The sequence below is a fragment of the Garra rufa genome, chromosome 24 (assembly GCF_049309525.1).
Source record: "Garra rufa chromosome 24, GarRuf1.0, whole genome shotgun sequence".
Taxonomy (NCBI): Eukaryota; Metazoa; Chordata; class Actinopteri; order Cypriniformes; family Cyprinidae; genus Garra; species Garra rufa.
Genome location: NC_133384.1, coordinates 24017837 through 24038806, shown reverse-complemented (window position 1 = coordinate 24038806; position 20970 = coordinate 24017837). Strand labels below are relative to the sequence as shown.

Here is a 20970-nt window from a genome sequence, read left to right as displayed (position 1 = left end):
TTTTACTGCTGAAGAGTGTTAAACCTTCTGCATTCTACTAAACAGTCGTAAATTTACTTTTCCTTCAGCCTGAGGCTTTTATTGTGAAAAGGTTTTTACATTTGCCAAAAATACTTTTTATATTAAAAACAAACAAGCAAGCCCTGCCAGATTTAAAAAGAAACGCAAAAGTAACGTAACGTAATGCAATGCGTTCATACCTTAATGGGACGTTTCACGTTATTGTGAGCTGGGGTGTGGTGGTGGCATTCTTCAAAATTCTCTTTCTGAGTTCTCCATTACAGTATATCAGTCAGCTGGTTTCATATTGGGGGGAAATTTTAGACTCCTGCACAAATGAAATGGATTGGTTTCATTATGAAACCAATCCATGGTTTAAATATATGAGCTTTAAATATTGTCTTATGTTAAGTTATGTGATAAGACAATGACCAACCGATGTTTGACCTTTCTCAGAGAGAGAGAGAGAGAGAGAGAGAGAGAGGAAAATAGAGATTTGGCGCCCTCTTCTGATAAAATCTGAAAACGTCAAAGACCCGGTCTGAGGTAGTCAAAAAGATAAAACGATATTTCTATAAAACTAAAAAGTTGAGCCCTTAGGGTTCAACCAGTGTTCACAAGTAGGCTTTTTACTCGTCTGTGTAAATACAAAATGGTATGTTACATATTTACGATAAGTTGAAATGTTTTTATTCTTGTCTTTAGGCTTTGTTTGTCCGTGTTCTTCACGGCGTGAACCCACGCATAGGCAACACGATTCATGTCTTGTGTTTTATTGGGGCTAGTTACTGTTTAACATCTCCACCCAACTTTCAGTTTGTTTAGTAAATCGATCTAATGAGGCTCCCCCAACACCACCAAAAGTATTATCCAAATGTGAGGCATTTGACATGTTAAACACTTAATTTGCTCTCTATAACAGCCTAAATATCATATTTATTAGCATAAAAGTTTGACACATGTTCGTTTGGCTTTTGGTGGATTAATGCAAATCGTTGTTGGACGTGGAGAAGGTAAGACCAGATAGTTTGAGTTGCGGTCATTGAATTGTTGGCCGGTAAAAGAAAATAAAATGCGTTAAAACGTTTATTCCTATCTTTAACCTGGTTATACAGTCTTAAACAAGTCATTGCTAATAGCCTACATTTTGACGGTAAAGAAATTATCGCTCGTTCAACTGTGACGTCAGCATTCCTTAAAATCGGTTCGTTTCTTTTCGTATAAGTGTGTTTTTTCCGTATTGACAAATGGAAATATATAGGTGTTTCATACAAAAAACGTACAGTATTTGTGTGTTTTCTGATATTTTATGTCGTGAAAACAAATAAGCAAAGCTTATGCTATTATATTTCATATTTTATAGTCATATATTTCTGGAAAATGTGTTATAGTCTAGTCAGTTACGTTGTCACGTTTTAATATATTAATAATAAACGTCGTTTACATTAAAATATGCCTTAATATCATTTAGATCAGATCGTAATTATTTCAGTTGCCTGTATTGAAGTGACATTAATGCAGTACTAATGTACTGCCTTGATATTGTGAGTTTTTCACACTCCTGGAGTGATATTTTACTCCTAAGCAATTCTAGTTTGACCTTGAATTTGTTTTACTGTTGAAATGGCATGATAGATCAGCTAGTAATATGGAGAGGATTTTGCAATATGATTTTCTGTAGTGTTCATCTCTCTGTATTGTAGCTGATAGTGAGGTGTAATGCAATCTATTCATGAAATTGATAGCCTCACAGATCAAAACTCTTATCACGTGAACATTTGAGCACTTCCTCATTTAAAACATTGTTTGTTGGAGAGAAGTTAAACTGTAACCTGCGTGATGTGGCCTCAGTGTATCCCTGTGCTTACTGAATCTAACCTCAGATCCTTCAATATATTTAATTTTGAATTTTATTTTATTTTAATAGTTTGTTGTCTTTTAGTTTTTAATTATGGCTTCTGCTCGTACAGTATTAGTTCGGTAAAACCACAGATATTCTGAAATCTGACAAACTCTTAAAGAAACATTGTTTTGCTTTGCACATGCATTAGGGCTGACAGTGCTGCACTATTGTGTTTTATTTTTGTCGTTATTTATATATAAACGTTATTTATATATAAACATACAACTTTGAACCCATTGAGTTTCATTATATGGGAGAAAAACACTTGAATAATTTTTCAGAGTCTCTTTTTTTTTGTTCCACAGTAAAAAAATAAATAAATAAAAGATATATTAAAAATTATATATTACTTTCATCGAAAACAATATTCAGCAAGAAATTGCTAGTAAATTCCACAATTAGTTAGTTTACAAGCAGGCAATTAAATTTTATTTATTTATTTATTTTTATAAAAATGTAAAATATATATGTGTGTGTGTGTGTGTGTGTGTGTGTGTGTATATATATATATATATATATATATATATATATATATATATATATATATATATATTAAACTCTTAAAAAGATAGTTTACACTCATGTCATTCCATACAATATATATTTGGGGGAAAAACACTTAGACTTTTTCAGAGTCTCTTCTTTTTTTGTTCCACAAAAAAGAAAGTAATACACACACACACACACACACAAAAAAAACGATTCGGCAAACAATATTCACTTAGAAACTGCTAGTAAATTTCACAATTAATTACGAAGAAATATCAAGTAATTAAGTAGTAGAATGTCTAAAATGCAATTTTTTTGTAAAACCTACTCTTTGTTTTATTTCCATCTTTGAATAATAATTTTACAGTGTAGGTTTGGAAATAACCTAGAAGCGAATAAATAACAGAAATTTCATTTTTGGGTGAACTATCTCTTTAAGAAGAATGACTCATCAAGGACTCATAGATTCAAAAAATTACATTCAAATAATTCTCTTAATCTGATTTAACTAAACGTTAACATGCAAAACAGAATTTGTGTCCTGCGAATGTAAATTATGTCTGTAATAATTAGATAACCACAACAGAATTCTGGAGCTGCTACTATATTAGTTTTTGTAAATTTATTTGAAATATTAAAAACCTACAACTTTATTTTGAGCCATGGCAGATCTCAAGAAAAGTTCAGACGTCTTTGTTTACAAATGGAAGCTCGAAGGAAGCTAGTTTTGGGTTTTGGGACGGTGCATTACTGTGTCATTTTGACTGAGAATAGGGCCTGTTGGTTGGGCAGCACCAATAAAACCTTGTGTTCCTTTCTGGAACAAACGGGGAACACTGTTATCTCTTCATCCTTCTGATAAGTATAGGATAAGGTTAGAAGATAAGTTCTGTTCAAGGAGGTGAGGAGTCTTGGCGAAGGCTCCTCCCTTGTCTTAGAAGACGACAAATCAGCATTCTGAAGAGATGGTCAACCTAAGGCTGCCCTCGCTTCTCTCTCCAAGAGACACTGTCCCGGGACGACTTTAAGTAGAGATAGCCAGGCAGGGATGAAGTTTTCACCAACTCCTCTTCCTAAATCCTTGTTGGACATGGATGTAGCCAATTACTGCGAGGGTCTGGACCCGACCTATAGCACGTTAGGCTTTGAGAATGCAGAAGTGCTTTATTGTGGTGGTGAGTGCTGTGCATTTGGTCCTAAATATGTCTTTTTGAGTACTTTTAAATGTTCCTGATGGGTGTTTGTGTTTGCTGCTGAGATTCTAACTGATGTGGATGTTCATTTGGCTTTAGTATGACTGATTCACATGTGTCTGGAGGGGACGGGCAATATGTCATGGCTGGTTTAATAGCTGTCTGAACTGTCTAGAATAATTTGTCCCAGCAGAATCATTTACCTCAACCTAAAAGAGATAATTGTTAGCTAACTATTTTGAAAGTCTTTCCATTCGGTTTAAAATTCAACAAAGGTTTCGCTCAAATCCTGGGAAAAGAGTTCTGAGTCTCTGGATTAGAGACAGGGATCTCCATGGGTTCATAGGTTGGGAAAATAGGACAAAATGGGATGTGTTTAGGTGTAAATTCAGAATATTTTAAAGTTATATTATAAGTTAATTCAAAGCAATAGGGGAGGAGACATTTTGAGGAGTGAAAAGATGTTTGTCCTGTGATGTTTTTTTATTTTTTTGTATTTTTATATTTGTATTTTTAGACTCTTTTTTAGACTCTTTAGGTTATTGACCCAATTACATCACCACAATCTGATGTGATTTATCCACTTTGGTTCTCCATTAACCTAATGCTAAAATTGCTGAAGAGATTTCCCAGTTATCTTTACAGTTCTTTACAGTACATCGAAACACTGAGATAGAGAAAGGCAATAAAATGACTTGAATACATAGATTTAAAGGCAAACACACAATCTCTGGCATGCAGATGAACAGTCAGACAAAAGATTCTTTGGCTGAACTTAATTTAGGTGGATTCTCACAAATATTTTGTGTAGTGGAAATGTAGTGGGAGTTATTCCAATAAAATTAGATCTGTCATACTGACTAGTCTAAATCTGCTGCAGTTAAATGCTAACTAGCTGTTGCACTGAAAAAAGTTAACCTAAAATGTACTTTGCATAGTAACATCTACAATAATTAATTCTAAAATGTATCATAAATGTTATTTTACACCACATATCAGTCCAAATGCATTAGGCTGCATTAGGGTAAACATTTTTTGTACTCAAATCATCCATGCTGGAAGCAGAATAAATAAATAAAGCAAATGGATGAAATAAAACATTTTACAAATTTGAATGGATTGCACACAGTGAAAATAAATAAATAAATAAAATACCAGTAACAATAAAAAACAAAACAAAAAGTAAAATATAAAATAATATAAAATATATATAAATAAAATAAAATAAAAAATAAAACAAAATAAATAAATGGAACAAATAAAATATTTTACAAAATAAATGGGTTGTACACAGTGAAATTAAGGTATAACCAAATAAATAAAAAAAGTAATAAAAAAATAAATAAAATAAAATAAAATAAAATAAATAATTAAAATAAAAAGGAAAAAATAAATAACTAAAATAACAACATGAAAATAAAACAAAATAAAAAGTAAAACGAAATTGAATTAAATAAAATTAAAATAAGTAAATTAAAAATTTATATAAAATAAATAAGAAAAAAAAATACTTCAATATAAATTAAAATAAAATTAAAAAATAAAATACAATATTAAAAAAATTAAATACAAAAAGTAAAATAACAACATAAAAATGAAACAAAATAAAAAATAAAACCAAATAAATAAATGGAAGAAATAAAATATTTTACAAATTAAATGGGTTGCACACAGTGAAATTGAGGTACAATCAAAAAAAAAAATGAAAAAAAATAAATAAACAAGTAAATAAAAAAATAAAATAAAATATCTAAAAATAAAAAAGAAATAAAAGAAAAATAAACAAAATAAATTAAAATAAATAATAAATAAAATAAAACACAATAAAAATAATACAATAAAATAATAATAATAATAATAATAATAAATAAAATAACACAAAATAAAAAAATAAAAACATTAAAATAAGTAAAGTAGAAAAATAAAATATTAAATAAAATAAAAGAATATAAAATAAAATAACAATAAAATAAAAACAAGTAAAAGAAAAAAGTAAACAAATTAACAAATAAAACAAATAAAAAACTAAACAAACAAAAAATAAAATAATATAAAATAAATAAATAAAATAACAATAAAATAAAACAAAAAACAAAAAATAATTAAAATAGAATATAAAATAATATAAAATAAAAATAAGTACAATTTATTAAAAAAATAAATAAACAAAAAATAAAATAAAAAATAAATAAACAAACAAGCATTTTTGTGTGTGTTTGTTGTTTTAATCAAGTATGTAAGTACCAAGTGTGCCATAAGCAAAATTCACATTTTGTACATACATTTAATACAGTGTAGGAAAGCATTTGGATGGATTGGTTATTGTAGTCAGCTCATTTGTATAAAAATTTGTCATCCCTCAGCCTTCTATTATTGTCCTTTGCTGGAATTGTGCACCTAAAAAGGACATTTCTGTCATCATTTACTCACAATTCTATACATTCCAAGCTGTATGAATTTCTTTCATGTGTTAAACACAAAAGAAGATATTTTAAGAAATGTTTTTTGTCCATATTGTCAATGATAAGCAAAATTGTTTCATTGCCAAAAACTTTCAATATATCTGCAGAAGAAAGTACATCATACAGATTCGGAACAACATGATGGTGAGTAAACGAGGACAGAATTTTCATATTTGGGTGAACTATTTCTTTAATTAAGCTCATAAAGCTGTTTGGCAACTGATTTTTGTTTCAATTTGAAGTACTCTGAAACTACGCAGATGCAGAAAGCCGCCAGGATGAAATCGGTCCCAGCGACCAAATGATGTTTTATTCCGAAATGAGAAGGAATCACTTTGGGAATATACCGAATCAGAAGTGATTGCTTTCAACCCACATTAACATTTATCCATGAGATGTCAATCTCCATTAAATATCTATCTATGCGATAAAACAGAGGCTAATCCTAATTAAGTCTGTCCTACAACAGCGGGAGGCTCCAATCAGTCTCAGCGCATAAAAGGCTAAAGTCCCCTGCTGCATTTCTTTTGTTGAAATGTTATGATTTTGGATGCACAAAGGAATGATTGATTTTTCATCCTTGTCTATATGAACAGAAGGGTGCCGCTCTCTGTTGCATTAGAAGGTCTTTTAGGAATAGCATCCTTTGTTCACTTATGCAGAACTCTTCCTCATTCTCCTCGTTAGCTCTTATGATTGGGGGACCGAGTAAAAAGGCCGAGATTTGATAGACGTATCATCCTGTAGCTTTATATGAGACTCACTAGGCCTCTTTGTTTGTTAGCTTAGCATCTAGAATCTTAGCAGGATAAGATTCTCACTGTTTAACGTTCTGGATGGATGTGATTCTCTATTTTAAATCTAAAACCTTTTATGAACAAGACACCCAAGAGATTCATCAAGCCCTTACTTGACTGAACTGTTGTTGCAACTCAAACCAAAGTGTTTCAGTGATGATTCCAGTTCTGACTGTCCTTGTTGTTGTACACAGAAAATATGCCGACAGAGCCCAACATCAGTCAAGGAGAAAATGGCGTGAGCTCCAACTGCGCAATCTGTGGCGATAAAGCCACAGGTAAACATTATGGCGCCTCCAGCTGTGATGGCTGCAAAGGCTTCTTCCGCCGGAGCATCAGAAAGAGTCACGTCTACTCCTGCAGGTACCTCACACTCATCCAAATGAGATGGTTATGCTATAAAATTAATATTGTGTATTGAAAATAATTTTGATGTGGTAAAAAATGTGTTATTTTGGTGTGTTTTTTTTATATTTATATTTTAACTTACTAAAAATAACTAAAAATAACAAAAAAAAAATTAAAAATAAATAATAATACATAATAAAATAACATATAACATAAAAATAAAATAAATAAAAAATAAATATAAAATATAAAATAAATAAACAAGCATTTTGTTGCATAATTAATTTTAAACAAGTATGTAAGCATCAAGTGTGCAATAAACAAAATTCACATTTTGAGTACAAATTTGCACTCATCAAAATGAGATGTTTATGCTATTTTATTTGATAATTAAAAAAAAATTATATTTTAATTGATTCTAAAAAAAAATAAAATATAAAATAAAAATTTTAAAAATAAAATAAAATAATAAATAAAATACAAAATAAAATAAAATATATATAAAAATAAATAAATAAACAAGCATTTTGTTGCAATAAATCATTTTAATTATTTTTTATTATTATAAAGAAAAAATACAAATAAAGTATAACAAATAATACAATAAAAAACATACCATAACATAAAAATAAAATAAAACAAATTAACATAAAAAAGAAAATTAAATAAATAAACAAGCATTTTGTTGCATTAACTAGTTTTAATCAAGTATGCAAGTAAGTATCAAATGTGCAATAGCAAATAAGCTAAATTCACACACCATAACATACAAATAAAATAAATAATAATAAAAAAAAATTAAATTTATTAAATTAAAAATATATAAAAGAAATAAATAAGCATTTTGTTGTGGTAAATAATTTTGTAAGTAAGTATCAAGTGTGTAATAAGCAAAATTCACGTTTTTCCAAGTGAGATGTTTACTCTATAAAATTAATACTGTGTACTGAAAATCTTTTTTTCCGTGGTAAAATTTGTTTTATTTTATTGCTACTATAGTATTTATTAGTAGATTAAATTAGCTTTTATTTTTATGTTTTGTTTAGATTTTTTATTTAATTTTATTAGTTTTTCTAATAATTATTTTTAATTTATTTTAAAAAATAAAAGAAAAAATAAAAGTAAATATTATACCATAACATAAAAATAAAATAAAATAAAAACAGAAAACAAAACAAAACAAATAAAATAAATTATTTTTTTTTACAAAAAAATTGAATGTAATTCAAATTTAAAAATATATATAAAATAAATAAATAAATATTGTGTGTTCAGTGTTATTTTATTGCTATTATAGTATTTATTACTAGACTGAATACACTTTTATTGTTATGTTTTGTTTATATTTTATTTGTTTTATAATATTTATAATATATTTTCATTTATTTATTAATTATTTTACTTTATTATTTTATTTCTTATTTTACTTAAATACTTATTTCAGGTACATTTTAACAAAAAGTGTTTCATGTAGTATTTTAATTTAATTTTATCTTTATTACAATTAACTTTTAATTTTAATTTAAAAAAAATAATAATTTTAATAATTTATTTTTGTTAACAATAACACTATAGGATGGGAATCAAGAGTTGTTGTTTTTATTTAAGAAACAAATACATTTTTAAATAAAACTGATTTTTAAAACATTTTGTTCAAGTATGATTCATAAATGAGTGTCTTTTTATTACCCAATCCTTTTTAATGAATCATTCAGTACGACTCAGGAATCAGTTTTGAATTTGTGAGTACTTTGGATCTTTTTAATGAATCATTTAAAAAGATTCATGAATCCATCTTAAATAGTTTGAACTGGTCTAATTAATCATTATTTGACCAGTTCCCTGAAACATAAGCCATTACTTCCGTCATGTCCATTTAAAAACAGAGAGAATCAATAACGAATCAACTGTAGGCCTATTTGTTTAGAGAAATTAAAATCAGAATAAAAAATAAAGTTTTGCTCTTGTAAGATCATCTTTTTTTGTGTGTGTGTGCAGGTTTAATCGTCAATGTGTTGTTGATAAAGACAAAAGGAACCAGTGTCGTTTCTGCAGACTTCACAAATGCTTTCGAGCTGGAATGAAGAAAGAAGGTGAACATTTTATATGCATACCCCTCCTACAAATACTCCCTTTTCCCACAGTTTCGAACAGATCATGGAGTAACAAGGAAGAGGGAACTCGAGAGAGTAAAATGGATGATGCCATAAAACTTGCCCTGATTACACAAGGATGTTTAGTTTATTGGATGTATAACCTTGGCTTAGACTTTTATGATGGGCGATCATGTGCTCTCCACCTCACTTTCCGTGTGTACACGTTGTTCAGGACTGCGGTCAGTTAAAGTTTACCTCTAGCTTAGGCTGGGTTTTGCACGGCAGTCATGTATTATTTTTTCATTTGCTCACTATTGTTTCCTAAAAATACTTAAACCAGACTTAGATGGTTTAACCTGGTTTACCTGGGTGACGAAGCTGGTGTTCACTAAATTGAAAACTGGTCTTTCAGCAAAAACGCCTCTTACACCGTGTCCTAATTACAGGCCACAAGCAATTTGGCTGTCCACACCAGACGCGACACGACGCGATGTGACAGAATCACTGAAATATTAGTCATGCAGAAGTTTATCTAATTAATAAATATTAAACCTATTACTTTATACTGAGTGACTGGTACCATCTTGTCATAAAAAAACACCTGTTGGTTGTATATTAAAGCAAACATTTGCGTTAAAACTCTGAACTCAAGACTTTTCAAGATCTGTTGTTGCTTTCACTATGGCTATAAATGTCACACAGTATGATATTCAAACTCACATTAGACACTTTTAACATTGAATAAAGCACGTAATCAGTATTTGATATTATAATTAACAGTTTGTATCATGTTGTTGTTCCAGCCACGATGTCGCAGAAATAGAAACCGTTTCTATAATAGATATTAGAAATAACACTGTACTACCAAACCAGACCAGGTTAGGAGACATGGCTAAAACAGGCAAACAATCTCACACCATATCCTAACCAAAAGCGATAAAAGGTATCTGAGTTTTTGTCGTAACTAGCCGTGATGTCGACAAGCGAAATTTAAACGGTTTCTAACATTGTGTCTTAACTACACGCGACGCGACAAGATTCCAGCGACGCGACGCGACGCGACGCGACAGAAGCACACTGCACTCCCAACTAAATGGACAAGTTTATAATCCAATTCATAAACCGTCTTTAGATTATTAAAACTACGTACTGAGTGACTGATACAATCTTTGTCATGGAAAACGCTGGTTCGTACTGAGTTCGGAGTTTTAACTTATATTTGCTTAAATGTATTTTCAAGATATGAGGTAACTATCTGTTGTTTTCTTCAGTACGGCCATAAATGTCACACAATATAATATTCCAACTCACATTAGAAATTCTTAACATTGAATAAAGCACATAATCAGTACCTTAGATTATCACTGTCGTTGGTTTGTATATTGTTGCTCCAGCCTCGACATTTCTAAAATAGAAATTTCGCGTGTGGCCGTAGCAGCTAGTTAGGACAAAAACTCCGATTAACATGGAAAAGACACCTTTTATCGCGTGTCGCGGCGTCGCGTCGCGTGTAGTTAGGACACGGTGTATTTCTGTACACCGTGTGTATTTCACGGCTGGAACAACAACATGCAAACTATGGAAATTACAATCTCAGGTACTGATTATGTGCCTTATTTAATGTTAAAAGTGTCTAATGTGAGTGTCGAATATCATATTGTGTGACATTTATAGCCGTACTGAAAGCAACAGCAGATAGTTTACCTCAGTTCTTCAAAATACATTTAAGCAAACATACGTTAAAGCTGCGAACTCAGTGCGATCCAACAGGTGAAAATGTGGTGTCACTCAGTATGTAGCCTAGTTCTAATAATCTAAAAAAAGTTTAATATGTAGGAATTAGATAGTAAACTTGTCCATTTTGTTGGGAGTGCAGTGCACTTCTGTGCTTCTGTCGCGTCTGGTGTGGACAGCCAAATTGCTTGGCCCTGGAATCTTGTCGCGTCGATTGTAGTTGGGTTAAAGTCTTTGTTCAGTTAGTTTTTTCTTAAGTTTGACCTGGTATCAAAAGCCTAGATATCAGAAAATATCACACATTAGCAAATTAATTTATAAAAAGGTTAAAGTTCCATTTTCATAAATCAAAAGATTTAATAATATTATTTAAATGTATTTAAAATATTAAAAGTAATGCAAAATACAGCTACATGTCCAGTAAGAAATAATCATGACTTATAATGCTTTCATCAATGGCAGGTGTGGCAAAAAGGTCATTTTAGTCTGTTTTTTTAATTCACGTTTAATGATGTTAAAATACATTACAAAGAATGTTTAGTTTTGCAATTGTAGCAATTTCTTGGCAATGTGTGAGATTTGCTGTAAATAAGCTTGAGAAACACACCCATCATCTTGGCTAATCAGTAATAACTCTTAACTGTTATTAGCTCACTAATCAGTAAAATTGTTTGTGCTTGTTTTCAGCCGTGCAAAATGAGAGGGACCGTATCAGTTCGAGGAGGAACATACAAGACTCACATGACCTGCCGCCAATCACAGCCTTGGCTCATGCTGAAGCTCTCTCGCAGCAGGTAAACTGTCCTATCAAGGTTAATCGAAACACTCTCTCATACACACACACACACACACACACACACACACACACACACACGCACACGCACACGCACACAAAGAAAGAGAAAGAATATCAAGAGAAAGGGGCAGAGACACGGAAAAAAAACCCCTAAAAAACATGCATATAATTATGGTATCTGCAGCAGTAACATTTATTGCTTTTGAGCAATAAATCATTGCTATGATTGTCAATTAAAGCAAAGGTGTATGGTTTTAATGCATTATGCTAGAGATAAATAGTCACCAAAGACAAAAATTAACCAGCAGGACAGATTAAAGAAGGAAGAGAGGTTTCATTACAGTAACTCTGATGAAGCTCAGAAGTTATTAATGACAATGAGAGATAAATAACAACTGAGCGCTTTCTTTAAGCATCAGTCTGTGTCATCAACATTTCTAATTATCTGCATGAGTACCTGGGTGAATTTATTCTGAGAGAGAAGCAACAGCCTGTGCGAAAGTATTTTTAGAGGACACGGTAAATTCGGTTCTTCTCTTGTCTGTCTGCCAGCAGATCAACGCCGCCAGCCCAATGGGCCCTGCTGATGTTTCAGAGAAAAAATCAGCCACTATCAGTGACGTCTGTGAATCTATGAAGCAACAGCTGCTTGTTCTGGTAGAGTGGGCTAAATACATCCCAGCCTTCGGCGAATTGCCACTTGATGACCAGGTAATGGCCGTTGGAAAGCAACACTGGCTGTGCTAATTGGGGAGGCCCTTGGGTTAAATTGCAGGGCCGTTCACTGAAGCTCAATATTTGCTATTCACATGGCTGACTCAGTTTAGCCTCCATTTAGCACGCTGTCTGTGTTGCTCTAAATTTCAGACTTTTTCTCTTTGCTTTTATTGTTATTGAACTTCTGAACCTTCCAATGTTTAAATATGACCTTAAAGGATTAGTTTACTTCCAGAACAAAAATTTACAGATAATTTACTCACCCTCTTGTCATTCAAGATGTTTATGTCTTTCTTTCTTCAAAAAATGCAGCTTCAATGGGCTCTAAACGATCCCAGCCGAGGAAGAAGGGTCTTATCTAGCAAAACGATCAGTCATTTTCTAAATAAATGTAGAAATTACACACTTTTTAACCACAAATGTTCATCTTGTCTAGCATTCTGGTTCAAGACAGTTAGAGTATGTTGAAAAAATCTCATTTTCTCCTCCAACTTCAAAATCGTCCTACATCTACATTTTTTTTACCTTCTTTGCACATTCTCTTGTAAACACTGGGTCAGTGCTTTTGCAGCAATGTAGGACTATTTTGAAATTGGAGTTTTTCAACATACCCTAATTGTATTGAACGGAGTGCACAAAGTATGCATCGCAGAGCTAGACAAGACAAGCATTTGAGGTTAAAAAGTATATAAATTGTATTTCTTTTTAGAAAATAACTGATCACTTCGCTAGATAAGACCCTTCTTCCTCAGTTGGTATCATTTAGAGCCCTTTGAAGCTGCATTTAAACTGCTTTTTGGTAGTTCAAACTCACAGGCACCATAGAAGTCCACTATATGGAAAGAAATCCTGAAATGTTTTCCTCAAAAACACAATTTCTTTACGACTGAAGAATGAAACACATGAATGGATGGATGGATGACAAGGGGGTGTGTAAATTATCTGTAAATTTTTGTTCTGGAAGTGATCAAATCCTTTAAAGAATAAAAAATACCATTTACTCCATGTGTGTTAGCTTTGAGGTCTTTTAGTAATACGCTTGCAAACTATATACAGTAAAATTTGGCAAATCATTTTTAATGTCTGGTCCAAAATTAATTGCTTATTTTGCATTATAGTGAATTTTTGAGAGTTTCAAGCATGTAGCATTCTCTAGCTAAAAGTGTTCAGACCCACCAAACCGCAAGTCTGTACCAAACCGTATAAGTCAAAGAGACTTGAATCTTGGAGAGATGGTGGTACTTATACTGTCCACAACGTGACCAATCGGCCTGACGGCAAACAAAAGTATCAAATCACTCATAACTCCTAAACCGTTAATCACAGGTTGAACTGTCTTATAGCATTGGATTTTTTGACAAACTTACTTTTGCAAGATATTCCAAGGTTTTTCACCCAATCGGATCCAAACCAGTGCAGAAAGATTATTTGGAGAGTGAATATCAATAATTATCAAGAAAATTTTGAATTTTCAACTCACCACCACAACGGGATGCCAAAATGCTTGTCAGATTTGTCAAATTTGAATTTTCAACTCACAGTCACAACGGGATTTGTCAGAGGCAGAACCACTTTTACTAAAATGCCTATGGTTTTTGAATGGAAAGAGATATTTTTGAGCTCAATCTAAGGTCTCAATCTAAAAAAAATAAGGTGGAGTTTGGCCACTTGGCACTATAACTGGGCAAAAACATAAAAGCGGCTATAACTACGCACCTGTTAGTCTGATCGACTTGAACATTGGTATGCCATGTCTTTGTCCAAAGTGCCACAAGTGTCTATGAGGACATTCGCGTATCTCTAAAAACATGGCCGCCATTGGCCAATGAAATTTGAGCACATATTAGACAAGGTTAATGAAGGCTGATCGGAACGAAACTCTGTGGGCCTGTTTGACTTACGGCCGTAGAGGTCTGTACGAATTTTGAAAGGAATCTGCTGTTAGGTGGCACTAATGTGTTTTAATCAAATGGTGTTTCACACATCCACACAATATTCATATCATTTGATCTGAGCAACTTTGCCTCAAGAACCACTGTCATCAATCAAATAATTTATTTTAATTATTCTCAGTTATGTAAAAACTTATTTTGAAAACTACTCTTAGGTTTTTCGCTCAACCTCAATATAAGCACTGCAGTGCAGTTCTCTGGACTCTCTAGATCAATAATAATAATAATAAAAAAAACTTTACCTTTTGGGTAGCTTTAACGAGGTCGTTTAAAAAGGGGCATGACCAGATATACCCAAAAGCCTATAAATCCTGAATGAAAACTCAAAACTTCATGAAACTAGGTGAGCACATGTGATCACTGATTCTAAACAAGCATGCAATATTTATTTTTGAATACATGCAGTCAACTAATATGCAGGGCACCTGCCGGTAGCAAACTGTAACTACACAGTTTTTCTAAAAATCTACTTTTTTCTTATTCCATTCAAAATGTTCTTACAAAATAAAATTCAGTTATTAACACTGAAGACTGGAGTAATGACTGCTGAAAATTCAGTTTTGCCTACACATGAATAAATTACATTTTAAAAATATATTCAAATAGAAAAAGATTATTGTTAAATGTAATGGCATTTACAATATCACTGTTTTGGTTAAAATAAATGGTGAGCATTAGAGACTTTTGAAAACCTTATGGCATAGCAGATATTGACTTCTTGTTTTTTTTTTCAGGTTAGTTTATTACGAGCTCATGCCGGAGAGCATCTTCTGCTTGGTGTGGCTAAAAGGTCAATGCCATACAAAGATCTCTTGCTTCTAGGTAACTTCTAATAGTTATTTTCACCTTTCAACATAATTACAATGCAGATAGACAGATTTCCGTTTTCCATGCAGGAAATGGCTGCGTTGTCCATCGAAACTGCCCAGAGCCAGAAATAGGCCGCGTGTCAAACCGAGTCTTGGATGAACTCGTTCTACCCTTCCAGGACATCCAAATTGACGACAACGAATATGCAGCTCTAAAGGCCATTGTGTTCTTCGACCCTGGTATAACGAATGAAACAGAGCATTAATTTAACACCCATTATCAATCCTGAAACACAGCCATACATGTTACTATCTCTGTTTTTAAACTTCTAGATGCCAAAAGCTTAAGAGACCCCTCTAAGATCAAGGCAATGCGCTATCAGGTTCAAATGAGTCTGGAAGACTACATTAATGACCGGCAGTATGACTCGCGTGGGCGATTCGGTGAGCTTTTGCTGCTGCTTCCTACTCTGCAAAGCATCACCTGGCAGATGATTGAGCAGCTACAGTTTATCAAGCTTTTCGGTCTTGCCAAGATAGATAACCTGCTGCAGGAGATGCTTCTTGGGGGTGAGTATGAGGTGAAGCATTCAGTTGCAGGGGCTTTTGGAGCGGAAAAATGCTTCATGATCATTCTTTTTAACTAGGTGAAAGCAAGTACTCATCCGGAAAAAAGTCTGCGTAATCTTTCTCTTATAATACTGCACATTATAAGACGTTTACATATAGTCCACAAGAAAAAATAATAGTTGAATTTATAAAATTGACCCCATTCAAAAGTGTCAAGTGACTACTAAGTTAAAAAAACTACTAAGTTAAATTTATCCTGATCTTCAAATTCAAAAAGTTTTCACCCCCGGCTCTTAATGCATTGTTTTTCCTTCTGAAGCATCAGTGAGCGTTTGAGCCTTCTGTAATAGCTGCATATGAGTCCCTCAATCTCAAAATCATACAGTCATTTTTGGAAAAGGTTCAAATACACAAAAATGCTGGAAAACCAAAGAATTTGTTGGAACTTAAAGGATTTTTTTTGAAGAACAACTGTTTAGGACAAACAAGGGACTCACAAACAACTATCACTAAACAAACAAACAAACAAAAAAAAAAAACAGCTGTGGATTATTCAGGTAACAACACAGTATTAAGAATCAAGTGTATGTAAACTTTTGAATGAGGTCATTTTTGTAAATTCAACTATTATTTTCTCAAGTAAACATATTTTATGTGAGATCTTATTCAGGTCAGTTGTAAATAAAAAAATAACATGCATTTTGTATGATCCCTCTTATTTTGGTAAGATAATTACCATTTTGCAGATTCTGCAAGGTGTATGTAAACTATTGACCTCAACTGTATGCCACAGTAGTAGTTAGACCTTTTTTTTCTTTACTTTTGGACATAAAGTAAACAGACACAGATGAGTTAGGTAAACATGAAATTTGCCACCACTCTGTGATTAATTTATTAATTTATTTTTGTAGGTCTTACCACGGAGCAACCTCACTTACATCACAATGGCCACCCTCAGGTTCCAATAATGGGACAGACCATAGTCATTAGCTCCATCCCAGGACCTGCTCATGCACAGCAGATGGGTAAGACATAGCTTTTTATTTATCTGTTTCTAAATATATATTGAGTGGTTTAAATACCAGACATTGGTGAGAAATAAAAAATAATCAGTGAAGTGGTTTATGTTTAAGTTGAATTTTAGTTAAAGAGATAGTTCACTCAAAAATTAAAATTGTCATTAATTACTCACCCTCATGTCGTTCCAAACCCATAAGACCTTTATTCATATTTAAAACACAAATAGCATAGACAGCAATGCAACTGACACATTCAAGGCCCAGAAAGATAGTAGGGACATTGTTAAAATAGTCCATGTGACATCAGTCGTTTAACCTTAATACGATGAAACTACAAGAATACGTTTATGCACAAAGGAAACAAAATTAACGACTTTATTTAAGAATTTCTTCTCAAATTAAGTTGTCAATTTGTGTATTTTAAAGATGAACGAAGGTCTTACCGATTTGGAACGACATGAGGGTGAGTAAATAGTGACAGAATTTTCATTTTTGGGTGCACTATCCACCAATGATAATAACCCCGAATCATTTGCTCATTATATTCCAAGCTACACAAACTGCATTTGATAGCATTTATATGTTTATGTAACATTTTCTTCTGTTTGTGTTTCTTCAGCATCCCCAGATACCCCTATTCCATCTCCCACTTCAGTACAGAACCAGGAGGCCTACAAGCCCCCCGGCAGCCCATCTCTTCTGCTCCCGCCACAGCCCATGCCAAACAGACCTTCTCCTGAACCTCCACTTTGAGTCTCCTCTCTGCCGCAGACCCTGTGTGTTTGTATATGTGTAAATTGTGTGAGTTACACCCTTCCCCACAACAAATGCAACATATTTATCTGATCAAAAGGGAACTTTTCAAACAAATTCCAAATTTATTGTTTTTCTTTAAACATCTGTCATGCTGGCAAACCTGGTTTCTTTTTGTATCAGCCTACCGCTGGTAACCTAATAGATGTAGACAATATTCTTTTATTAACATAAAATTATTGTCAGTTACAAGAGACTTAGCAACATTTTTGTATTAATAAAAAGTCAAGATTTAATTTATTAACAAAATTATACTATGCAAGAAATGTAAATTTTAGTTTGAAAATGTGCCCTTAAAACACAATAAATAAATGCTCTTATTAGTTTGTGTTGTGTATATATAACTTTTTATGACCCGTAAGGCCTTCGTTCATCTTTGGAACACAAATTAAGATATTTTTTATGAAATCCAAGAGCTTTCTGAACCTGCACAGACAGCAACGCAACAGACACATTCAAGGCCCAGAAAGGTAGTAAGGACATTGTTAAAATAATCCATGTGACAGCAGTGGTTCAACCGTAATGTTGTGAAGCTACAAGAATACGTTTTGTGCGCAAAGAAAACAAAGGCAACAACTTAAAGTATGCTTAATTCATTAATACAGTTAAGGGACATTAGTTTGCTCCCTTTCAGAATCTGCAAAATTTTAATTATTTTACCAAAATAAATTAAACAAAACAAAAAAAATGTTATAGTTTATTTAGTACTGACCTGAATATATGAAAGATATTTCACATAAAAGATGTTTACATATAGTCCACAAGAGAAAATTGAATATATTTAAAAAATGAATTGAATTTCAACAAAAGTTGAATTTATAAAAATGACCTCAATCCAAAGTTTACATTCCCTTGATTCTTAGTACTGTGTTGTTACCTGAATGATCCCCGGCTGTGTTTTTTTTGTGTGTGTTTAGTGATATTTGTTCAAAAGTTCCTTGTTTGTCCCGAACAGTTAAGCTGCCCGCTGTTCTTCAGAAAAATCTCTCAGGTCCCACAAAAATTCTTTGATTTTTCAGTGTTTTTGTGTATTTGAACTCTTTACAGTTATTATTGTATGATTTTGAGATCCATCTTTTCACACTGAGGACAACTGAGGGACTCATATGCAACTATTACACAATGTTCAAAAACTCACTGATGCTCCAGAAGGAAAAAACATGCATTAAGAGCCGGGGATGAAAACTTATGAACAGAATGGAGATGTGTACATTTTTCTTATTTTACCTAAATGTCATATTTTTTTCATTGAATACTGCCATGAGTCCCTCAGTTGTCCTCAGTGTGAAGAAATGCATCTCAAAATCATACAGTCATTGTTGAAACAATTCTGGAAAACCAAAGAATTTGTGGGACTATTACTAAACAAAAAAACAAAAAACAGCTGTTAATCATTCAGGTAACAACACAGCATTAAGAATCAAGGGGATGTAAACTTTCTATTATTTTAGAATGTGTTAACTTTTTAATGGCAAGAGGAGCTTCTTGCTGTATTTTATACTGCATACTGTCTGCATTTTAAAAGTTTTTTCAATACAAATATCAAAATATCACTTGCATTACAATCAGAAGGTCATACAGTGCATATCCTGGCAAATGTCAATAGACCCTGCATGCTAAGGGCAACACTACATTCACACAGGTGATTCATGTGGCAGCCGTATAAATACGAAGCATAAAAAGACAGATAGGACCTAATGCTCATACAGTACATCTCTATTTGCAACTTTTGTCAGTTTTCTAAAGCAAACCCTGAAAGCGAAAAGCCACTGTGAGCTATATATGGAACCTATGCAATTACAACAAAACGATGAAGCTGAGACAAGAAAGCAGATGATCATAACATCTCATCTGAGCTCTGCGAAACGGAGCTGCTCTCTGACATATCTTGAATCCCTGCCACCTCGTCGCCTCTAAAAGAGACAGACAGACGGAGAAAGAGCAAGAACAGTAGGCTCATTCGAAAACACATCAAATCAGGCTATTTTCTGCATCTAAACAACAGCATTTGGTGCAGGTGAAGTCCATGTTGTCAATGCCACGGCGTTCACGGGAAACCGTAATAAGTTTTGGAGTGCGCCCTGTTTGGATGGTTTTCCAGAAAGCAATCTGATATCACTAGGTGTAAGTGCACAAGGCCCGGGGGCAGATGAGTCGGATGATGCCGTCAATAGTAGCTGTCTATTATACTGCGGGAGAGCTTGGAGGAAGTGGAAATGGAGAGCGAGCAAGGTAAGATAAACATTGCAAACCCTCCAATCAACTCCATAATGGAGTGGCAGCTCGCGTGGGGTTAAACGGCGAGCTTGACGGGAGAAGGCTGAGCATCCAGTGATCCTTAATGAACAAGCGCACAAGGCTGAATGCACTTATTTGTATACAAAACATTAGCTTGGTATTCAAGGCACACATCTCATCTGAGGCGTTCAGCTTTGTGTGACGGTGTGGTATTAAGGCTCGGTAAGCCTCCTCTGAGCAACGTGGAGTGGATGGAATAAGCATATCTGTTCTTCACCTTTGTGGGGAAGGAAACTCTCACACACTACACCTTGACATTCATGACAGCGAGGATACTCAAAGTGATTGTAATCCACATCGCCGACAAGCTGAATAGGAGGAATTTTCCTCCCTTTTCTCGTGTAAAACCATCATTTGTTTGCATAATGACACTTCCACACTGGAGACTGCTTCTGTTGCGGTGCTGCACTTTAAAACCCTGCTTTGACTTAGCAAGGTTTCAGCTCTTCTAATCTGTTACACATGAGGAAATGTTGATTTAGGAATGGTTTCAAGTACACATTATGTCCTATTTGCATCATCAATCGGCCATGTTGGCAGCACTGAATGTAAACAATGCTACTTAACTGAATGAAACTTGCTTATTTAACTGATTATTGCTGCTGAAAATGGTCAATTATTGTCATGTTTTGGGCTGTACTAATCATTGGGAAAACATTTGGAGTACTATAGACTGCCAAAAGTTATAACAAATCAAGGAGAAGAGCGCAAAAAACTGAGGAACAAAAGGCGTTTGTGGTTGGCCAAACTGAACCAGGATTTCCAGGGCAAGAATCTTGACAACATTCGTGTTTGTTTTTATAATTTCTGGTCAGGTAGGTGAAATATTAGGCTAATATCTTAATTAATACTTCTCGTATGTGTTTTTACCACCTAGTAACTTAGCTTCTCAAAATATTGCGCACTTTCCTGCTTACTAAGTCCTCTATATGATTTAGCAGCATCCACAGGTTTTTTCCCCATGCTTTAGACAA

General features: G+C 33.1%; 1 protein-coding gene across 4 annotated transcripts; it reads left to right on the top strand.

Annotated features, from left to right (window-relative positions):
- Nucleotides 1-832: 832 nt before the first annotated feature.
- Nucleotides 833-18018, top strand: LOC141300031 (hepatocyte nuclear factor 4-gamma-like). Of its 4 annotated transcripts, none has more exons than XM_073830336.1 (10): nt 833-1013; nt 7039-7207; nt 9191-9285; nt 11710-11816; nt 12374-12529; nt 15222-15309; nt 15384-15536; nt 15630-15866; nt 16778-16891; nt 17505-18018. In XM_073830336.1, the coding sequence occupies exons 1-10, from the start codon at nt 986-988 to the stop codon at nt 17636-17638; spliced, it is 1281 nt and encodes a 426-aa protein (XP_073686437.1). In that variant the 5' UTR covers nt 833-985; the 3' UTR covers nt 17639-18018. The 4 variants fall into 4 exon arrangements, with proteins under 4 accessions (XP_073686437.1, XP_073686436.1, XP_073686434.1 ...); XM_073830335.1 differs by having other exon boundaries at nt 12371-12529; XM_073830333.1 differs by lacking the exon at nt 833-1013 and adding an exon at nt 3035-3567 and having other exon boundaries at nt 12371-12529.
- The last annotated feature ends 2952 nt before the right edge of the window (nt 18019-20970 follow it).

Coding starts and splice junctions, on each gene's coding strand:
- LOC141300031 (XM_073830333.1), top strand. CDS start 3,441: ATGAAGTTTTCACCAACTCCTCTTCCTAAATCCTTGTTGGACATGGAT. Junction 15,867..16,777: donor GCAGGAGATGCTTCTTGGGG/GTGAGTATGAGG, acceptor TTATTTTTGTAG/GTCTTACCACGGAGCAACCT. Junction 16,892..17,504: donor TGCTCATGCACAGCAGATGG/GTAAGACATAGC, acceptor GTGTTTCTTCAG/CATCCCCAGATACCCCTATT.